Consider the following 9,517-nt stretch of genomic DNA (forward strand, 5'->3'; position numbering starts at 1 on the left):
TACATAAGATTAGGCCGTGGATTAGGTCCAATATATAGTAACATGCGGCAGTCTGGGAGAAGAGCCCTTTGGGAGAGATGGGCTGCCCTGTGTTGATAGCATGTGTCTTAGAGTAGGTGGACCAGGTGACCTTGACTGGTTGAGACCACTGCCTGCCTAAGATAACCGACTATTTCTCACACTGGAAGTGTGTTGTTGTATTTTGATTTGACGTCCTGTTTGTTCTAGAGCCTTTTGCTCCAGGGTACTTCTTTTCATGCTGAGGGTTCTGGTGAATCTAGCCCACCCACCAGTGTTGCTGTCCATTCAGGTTGTCAGGGTGGATCCAGGTTGTGTGGGGCCTGCACTTATACAATCCGGGAGACTGCTTTAAGAAAAGGAATGAAAAATGACAGATACATAAATTAGGTATGAACTTGCATATTTATTTAGAACAAAGATGGTAAGAGGCCTGGCAGTGAGAGTCCCAGAGGTTGAGGCCCTAAGACTTCCTGGGAGATCTGTTTCTCAGGACCTATCTGGAGAGTGGCATAAGAGCCTGCCCTGCCTCCTGCACTGTTGCTGTTTTGGTATCAAAAGTGAACTAAAAGACCGCACATAGCTCTTGATGATTAATATAAAGATGATTGTTTTTATTTCTTATGACTTTTAAATTGTGTGATAATCAACTCTGCTTGTTTAAGTGTCTGGGGATAACAGAAGAGAAAGCCAAGAATATAAATTGATTTGAAAATTAAGTCAACTATTATAATAAATGAAGTTTGAATAGTCACCTGTATAGCAATTTAATTTTTCTTCTTCAGAGCATTTGACATTGGTGTTTCTTAACCATAAATTGACTTACTCTCTCTAAGCATAATAATTCCCATACTAGATACTAGTATATTATTTACCACTTAACTAAGTCTTTTGAATTCTACATCCTGGTGATAATACGACTTTCACAGCATTTTTACACTTTACTTTCCTAAGTGGAACTGATAATTATTGACTCACCTATTGTAATTTCTTACCATTTCTTATTTCACTCTTTTGTAGAAAACTGGTACTATTTTACCTTGACATTATTTCTTCTCTTTAGCTTATTATCCACCTACTCTGCCTGTTCTGGATTCTCTAAGAGAAAATCAGTATACAGAGTAAGGAACAGAGAATGCTGTCTGAAGGTTTTCCTAGGCTGCAGATGGCTCAGAATAGGACTTAATGCACAGCCAGCTGCCCTTTTGACACATTTTGTTTTGTTTAATCCCCGTATTATCCCATATCTCCAATTTGTCAAGCTTTAACGCTTTTTAGCTGTGGAATCCATTAAGATTAATGTATGGTGCAGTGTAGTTTATTAAAGTCTTGCCTTATAACTGAAACTTCCCTGCCTATTTAAAAAGTCTGCACAGCTGGAGAGGTAGATGAGCCTCTCCATAGTTTAGATTCGTGTATGTAAGAAGGGGCAGAGGGAAGGCCAAATATCCTATTCATCTCTCCGTGAAAAATCAGGCCAAGCCTGATCTTGATTGTGGGAAGCAAGCAGAGTGCTTTGGTCTGAACCAGGCAAGGTAGCCACCTCATCTTCCACACATACTTTCTGAAAGCACTGTTTGTGGTGACGTTGAGTCCTGAGAATTTCAGATCTTCTTGGCAATCCCAGTTTATTATAAACCTTAGCTGTTGAGCTAAATCAGGGCTCAGCAAACTTTTTCCGTAAAGGACCAGATGATGATTTCAGTTTGTTGGCCATCCTATCTCAGTCACAACTATTCACATGCCAGTCAGTAAAAGAATGAATGTGGCCACTTAAGTCTTGAGACTCCCCTCAAGGCCCTGAACGCTTCTACATGCTTTAACTTGGCCCCAGTTGGAGGCCTCAAGGGCAGTGAGCAGGCTTTGCAACAGAGCTGGGCCTTAAAGCAAGAGAGTGGATTTCTGTAGATAATTTTCAGTTGTCCTTGGTGACCTTGGAGAAGTTATAGAAGGAGGTGTGCCTGGGAGTTCCCTGGAACCACCTAGAGAGACCCTGAAGGACACCCAGCGATGAGCCTACGCATGGGAGAGTAAACCTAGTATTTTGTAACTGGTAACAGGGAAAGGCTGTGGTCTGTCTTTGAATGTTAAACTGTTACAAAAAAAAAAAAAAAAAAAAAGACAGCATTATCAAAGAAACACAGAATTTTAGACCCGGAGGGAACCTTGTTTTAGAAGTAAGGAAACCAGAATCCTAACTGGAATGCAAATCTTCTGAGCCCCAGTGCAGTGGGCTTTCTCCCGGTCCCTCCTATCCTTTCTGTTAAAAAACAGTTATACATTTTTTCTTTGAAAATCTACAAACCCAGAAGTCTTAAAGAATGAACCTTGTATACAAGAAGGTGTTTTTGATAAGAGATTGCTTTTTGTTTTTAAGTATTCTGTTTTTTTCCTGCTTTTATATAGGTGGATAGCTTATGAAGGATCCAATTTCTTAGGAAGACAAATCCTACTCGAGCCTAATGAGATCCCAAATTGGACAGCATTCAGTGGATGGAAAACAATTGGTTCCCTCCGTCCTATGAAGCAGGTAAGGAGGAGAGAATAAACCCGTAAGATCCAAAATAGCTTGATTTTTCTAGTACAAATGTCATGAACCACAGCATCTGAAATATTGACCATTTAGTTTGACATTTATGTTACAAGGGGATCACATTAGGATGAGAAATCTTGTAGATGTTAACCAATTCATTAAATTGTATCTAAGGTCAATGTTGGGTTTTAGGTTTGAGTCCACAATCTTACTGACCTTGTTGACCTTTCATGGAAAAAATAAATATCATGAGGTCTGTGGAAAGCAAACGAAACAATGAAGTCGGAGACTGCCCTAGTTTTACTTTCTAAGTACTTGGATGTTTTCCCCTACTTAATAAAACTCAGGATGGATCTTACACACCTACTGCTTGTCGATCTTCCGTTCAAAAGCTTCTGGGTCACAGAAAGGAAATATCAGCATGTGTGGAGCCATGGGAGGTTTCACAGAAGGTGGGAAAGCCAAGCCAGGCGATCAGGTGCAATCGTCAGTGGATATGCCATTTGACTTCTAATTTGAAAGACTTCTCACTTGATTCCAACAACAGCCCTTTAAGGTAGGAGTTGTTATTCCCATTTTCCAGATGGGAAAATAAAGGTCAGAGAGGTAAAGCAAATTAGCAAAAGTCCTCCAACTGTCAGAACCAGGATTTGAACACAGATTTATTTTCTAAAATTTGTGTTGAGCAGCCATATGCTTAACTTCGTCCAAAATAAGATCAGCATTTACAGAGTGGCACCATACATTCCAGGCACTGAGCTGAGGGTGGCATAGTGGATAGAAGTGCTGAGGCTCTGATGTTCAGATTGGACATATGGCAGCCAGTAAGTGGTCTTGCTGCCCCCGCCTCCTGCCACACACACATCCACACTGTTCCCATTCCTACCACTCTCTGGTTCTGTTGGTTCAAATCCTGGCTCTGCCACTTGTAAGCAGTGTGACTTTGGGTGAGTCACTTCACTTCCTGGCACCTCAGATTCCTCTCATGAAACAGCGATCCCCTTGCTCACCTCTCAGTATTGTTGTGAGGATTAAATAAGAACATGTATGTAAAGAGCCTGACACGACATCTGGCTTACATTACTGTGGGAACACATTTATTTTGAAAGTTCCTTCATCAGTGTCCCTTGAGAGAATCAGAGAAGCTCTTCTGAGTGACACTAAACGTGAGCAGGCTTTTCCTGGCAAAGAGTTGGTGGTACAGGATTTCATGACCTTCACATCTTGCTTATTCCTCACTCCGGTCACATGAGATGGTGGGTAATCCTACTGAAAACCATAGGAAAAAGCAAGGCAGAAGTGGGAATTCAGTTTAGCTTTTCCCAACTATATAATAATGCTTAATCCTATGTTGTTAGGAACTTTAGAGGCCAACCTAGACGCTAAGACTATCCTCTCACTTGTGAAACGTAGCTCCTTACTGGAGAAGGTCTCTGTGATTGTTCAGGGTCCCGAGATCAAGGATAGCTAGAACAACAGCCTCTAATTTCACATAAAAGTTTTTTGACAGTTAACACTGTGTTGTTATTGTGTTGTGCTTTAGGACCTGATTCCCATTCTGGTTTAATAATCAATTTTAAGAATATTTTTATAGATTATTTTGTCTTTGTTTATTTAGGCCACAGCTTTAGAACCCAGCAAAGGAATTCTGGGTTTCTAAAACAGTATTATTATGGGTCATTTCCGTTTTGGTAAGGCTCTCGGTACTGCTGTAATTCATCTTCTTGTATGGAAATTCAGGAATAATTAAAATGCGATCCTCTTTGAGTTTGGGAATTAGGAAGTCACTAAGGCACTTATAATGCACATCACTATTTTAAAGTGTAATTACAGAAGAGTCAGACTACAAGTGTGTAATAAGGGTAATTAGTACTTTGAGTTAATTGATTAAAACTGTAATGTTTGGTCCTAACATAATTGGAATTGTGTCCTCTGTGAAGGTCACACCTCACGCCTGTTTTCTGTGTGCAAAGTAAAGAAACTAATAAAGCTGTACTGAAGCCTCAAGAATTAAAAATTGGCAGTGGGAGACTTACGGAATTATATCCCTCCTATAAACTTATTATCAATCACAGATATTTAAGCACATTCATTACTGTGTCAGTATGAATGTGGAAGTGGTGCTCTGAAGCATTGAAAACATTTTGCTAGTAGAGGTCTTTTTTACCGGCTTTAAATGGCCAGATACAAATGTGTCCTTCTATTTGCCTAAGTACACAGAATGTTTATTTCCTTAGAAAGGCCGAACGTGGCAGCAATATACCAAAATTCAGCTGGCTTTCAGTTGATCTGAGTTTCAAAAGAGTAGAATATGGCGGGCTTACCATGATACATTATTGCATTTACCTAGCAGTTGGGTTTCTCATGTGGAAGTGCTTCCTTATTAAATAGATGGTTTGTTATTATCTAGCAGAATTCTGATTAGGGTGCCAGCATATGACCCAAGGTGGGGATGTGGAGTGTCTTGTATTTTATTTCATTAAGACAGGAGGCCTATGGCTAAAAAAATGGTTTCTGGGGAGTTTCCATCCTATGCTGTGTCCCTTCCTTCTCTAACTTAATTCACACCACCACCTTCTCTTGTTCTCTGTGTCTGAGGGTAATTAGTACACATAAGCAAACCTTAGAGCATCATGGTTAAGAGGGACAGTTTTGGTGAAGGCCAACCTGGCTTCTGTACATCTGTGTTAACTTTGTAAATTTGGCTCATAATTGTACTTTCTTAAAGGGTTCTTCTGGTTATTGACTTGGACAGATAATACAATAGCCCAGAAAGCATTTATTTTAGCACACTGGTTGACATATACTAAGCTCTCAATAAATATTAACTGTTATCCTTAGAGGCAAGTCCTAGATTTAATATTGTATTTGAAAACTTTGTATATGTATTCCAGGCCCAGGGGATGAAGTTCTTGAATACCCACATAGTGATTAAACATACATAGTCTCTTCTCTTGAAGTGTGAAGGTCCACAACGTATAAATTAAACACACTACCACAGCTGCTCAGGCCCTCAGCTACCTGGGTTTTTCAAGACTTTCACAGCAGGCGTTTGGCACTTAACAGTAGCTCAAACAGTGGGTCTCATTATTGCAGTGTTCGCTAAGTTGTTGTTAGAGCCTTGTAGGTGGCCAGTATCTCGCCCTCCTCCTCTTCCCCTTGCTCTCCCAGCACAGATGGGACATCCTGGTTCCTGAATGAAACTGAGCAAGTCCGGAATGCTTCACCGCCCCTTGCCATGTGGCATTTTAATGAATGAAACTATTACCTTTCACTTTTCCAAAAGGGCCCTGTTGAGAAAAGTGTTCAGTGACCTGAGGTCTGTCAGTAGAAAAATAGTAACTTAAACATACTGACTCAAGGGAGGAAGGGCGCAAGTGCATAGCAAGCCGAATTCCGTCACCGCCTGCCTTCTAAGCTGCTGTCCTGTGGAAGGCTTGATTGCCAGGTTCATAATGTTTTTTCCTAATTGGCGGTCTCTCCCCTGTGCTAGCCTGCAGTGTACATCAGAATAAGGAACCGGGCCCAGGACGAGTACCTGACCGTCACCGGCAATGTCGCTGACACAAGGGCAACATCTGTGTGCGTTTCTCCCTATAGCGGCAAGACCACTCAGGTTTGGCACTACTGCCGAGGACTCTTCAAGTCCAAGGTAACCACCCACTGATACCTCGCCCTGCCTTTTGGCTTTTTCTTTTGGAAACCAGAATCTTGCCCGATCAGATGGGAGTATAAAATAATGCAAAGGTCGGGGCACCTGGGTGTCTCAGTCGGTTGAGCGACTGTGGCTCAGGTCAGGATCTCGCGGTCCGTGAGTTCGAGCCCCGCGTCGGGCTCTGTGCTGACAGCTCGGAGCCTGCTTCGGATTCTTTGTCTCCCTTTCTCTCTGCCCCTGCCCTGCTCTCGCACTCGGTCTCTCAAAAAGCGTATAAACATTTAAAAAAATATTTAAAATAATGCACCTTCCTAGAAACAGTTGCATGATTATTCAGATACTGTGATGTATATTACTAAGGCTTTTCAGTGAAATCGATTTAGAAACTGAATTTTCTAGATGGGAAAATTCTCTATTTGAAGTGAAAAACTAAGGTTATCACACACTGGATATGCCTAAATGATTTTTAAAACCAGTGACAATTCACTGGATTCAACTGGACATTGTGCTTTTGTGACACATACCTGATTTTACCTGGGCCACAGTAAGGAGTCTGTGATTTAAACATGTTGAACCTTTCACTTTGAAAATACACAAGGAAGCAGTAGTACAAGAAGTTGTTACTGGAGAAAGCTTAGAAAAACCAAGTTTACATTTGTGATGCTCCATTCCATTTGATGCTCTGGGGAACAGAACACCAGTTTTATTATGTCACCAATGGATTGCCTACCTTTTTCTCATCAACAAAAATGAAAAGCACTTAAGAGTAATTATCATATGGCTATCTAGCACATCACGGATGCTTTTATAGGAAAACCAAGCTCCAGTGATCCGATACATTTATGCTAATAAACATTTAATTGTAATGCAGCAAACCTTCATTGACCATCTGTTGTCAGATGCAGGTATCCTTTTAAAAAATGAGCACCTCTATTTCAGTAGATCTATTTCTGTACCGTCTCCTCTCAGCCATAAAGAAGACTTAAAAAGTTAGTGGAATTGTAACTATGCTATACAGTCTTCTTTTTTAGATGAGAGTTGTGTAAAGAAAAGGGACCCCGTTCACTTGATTCGAGATAACACAGTGCTGCCAACTTTCTTCCTAATCCTTTTAGGCCAGTGATACATGCCTGGATGTGATTGGTGGCCGGGACATACCTGGAGCCAAAGTGGCTCTATGGACCGAACACGGACAGTTCCGGCAGAAGTGGAGGCTGAACAGAAATGGAACCATCAGCTCCTATCTCAGTGATCAGCTTGTCCTTGATGTTAAAGGTGGGCCTTTGGACAAACCCACAGGACAAACGTTGTGTGTCCCTGGATGTAATTTAAATTCCAAACCTCCTCCTCTTCCTGGGTAAAAGAAATACTAAGTTATTTCTAATTATTCTTGAAAAGAGATACCGCTGTTTTAATGAACAAAACAATTAGCTACTTGGATCAAGTAGGAAAAGCCTAAGGACAAACCTTAGAAGGTTTTTGTACATTAGTACAGTTGTAAAATTCTCATTTGCTACGTGATCTTTGAGAACATTTGTAAATGTGAAGCTTCATCAACTATAAGATGTCCTGTTTCTTAGAAAGAAACCGCTTTTTGCTGTGAACTGCTGTACTCCTTAAAAACCCTCAGTTAAAACTGACGGTGGGTATTGTTCAAGCTTGTTTATTAGCAAGGTCCGGGCTGTTCCTTTAACTGGCTTAGTCATAGCCACTGTCCGTGTGGAAGCAAAATCACAGCCCCTGACATTCAGCCAGAGCCGCCTCCGACCCAGCGCTTTGACTGCAAAAGCAGTGTGCCCCAACAAAGTGATTCTGAACAACAATTTACACCCCTTAGTTTTTCAGTTTGAGCCATGATAAGGTCCAGTTTGAGGTTAATAACATTGCTAAGCTTATTTAAACTCAGTTTTCCATCTCAGGCTGCTCTGTAAATCAAATATTAGTCTACCACTCAATGGGCTGAACAAAAGCTTGTGAACATGCTTAAGCACCTGTGTGAACAAATAATCTTTTCTTTTGGAATTTCTATTGTAGGAGGAAATTATTATGACAAGACTCATGTAATTGTAAATCAACCCCTGGAGGGAGAAGAAACACAGAAATGGGACATTGAAATATTGTAAGAGAATTGGCAACATCTCGAGAAAGAGCAAAGGAAGAAGGAACTTCACATCCCATAGAGACGAAGCTCCTTGTCCTCAGACTTCTCCATCACTGAGCTGAAGGTTTTCTCCCAGGTTCCAAACCATTGTTGTTAACCGTGGAAAAGCTCAAAGTGTTCTTGCCAGCTATTCAGTGTTCCTATGAAGAACACATGTTCTGATTTCTGTGAAAGGTTCTATTCCTGCTTGATCTCCATCAAGTGTGTGTTTTCTCTCCTAAGATCCTCCTAGTAGATGGGTGTGAGTGCTAAGCAGAGGAAAACAGATTCCTTTAGGTCAAGTTATACTTTTCCTAGAAGATAACTTTTTTAGCAATACCTGAAAACATATTTAATAAGCCTTCCTATTAAGTTGCTGTATTTAGGTAAGCCTTAAAGGTTCTTCTCTATTGAAGCTTTTATAACAGAAGCACCTTAAGTATTCATACTTGTAACTGACCCCAGGGAGGACCTCAGCTTTGTTAGGAAAAAGGCTCAAGTACTGGCATATTTTCTGTGGCCAAACTTAAAAAAAAAAAAAAAGGCACAAATAACCTGTGGCCATCCTTTTCCTCTGTAGTAATAACAGGCACCCTTCAGGGTGGCAAGACTGTAACCAGTGGTCACCTGTCCTGGTGCTGAGGCCTCGTCCTAGAATCTGCCTGATCTGCCCTCAAGGAGTGTTTAGTCACAGTTTTCTTTGCTGAAGTAAATTTCAGATGTTCAAATGAAAACCCAAATAGTATTTGAGCCTTGACTCTACCATTTTATTTAATAAAATGACTGAAAACTCAGCTTTCCATTTATAAGCAAAATCAGGTTGGATATCAAGTAATGGTTACCACCTTTAAAAATCAGTTCTTAGTATTTTTTCCTCCTGAGTTGGTTTTAAACAAATTGAGACAGCTGTTCCCCCTCATCCCCAACTTTTACCAGAAAGCAAAAAACCACCTATTTTTATATAGATTCAATCTGCTAGCAATATTTTTAAATATCCCCCTACAAGCACTTTAGAATATAAAATAACAGTGAATTGTTCAAACACAAAGACCCGCTATTTTTAGCATTTTTTTTTTTTTTTATAGAGACTTGGTCTTTCCATGTAAATACTGAGTTTTTTTTCCTTCACTCTCAGGCTTTTTGTCATCTTTGAAGCAGCGTTGTAAAACTC

General features: G+C 40.5%; 1 protein-coding gene across 1 annotated transcript in view; it reads left to right on the plus strand.

Moving 5' to 3' along the window:
* CRYBG3 (crystallin beta-gamma domain containing 3) overlaps positions 1-8,900 on the plus strand; it is a 129,716-nt gene extending 120,816 nt beyond the window's left edge. The window contains exons 19-22 of the mRNA XM_049628042.1: positions 2,425-2,548; positions 6,045-6,203; positions 7,322-7,481; positions 8,241-8,900. Coding sequence (XP_049483999.1) covers positions 2,425-2,548; positions 6,045-6,203; positions 7,322-7,481; positions 8,241-8,329 — 532 coding nt within the window. The 3' untranslated portion in view covers positions 8,330-8,900. The remainder of the gene's footprint in view (positions 1-2,424; positions 2,549-6,044; positions 6,204-7,321; positions 7,482-8,240) is intronic.
* Positions 8,901-9,517: the final 617 nt, after the last annotated feature.

This window comes from Panthera uncia, chromosome C2, assembly GCF_023721935.1.
Source record: "Panthera uncia isolate 11264 chromosome C2, Puncia_PCG_1.0, whole genome shotgun sequence".
Lineage (NCBI taxonomy): Eukaryota > Metazoa > Chordata > Mammalia > Carnivora > Felidae > Panthera > Panthera uncia.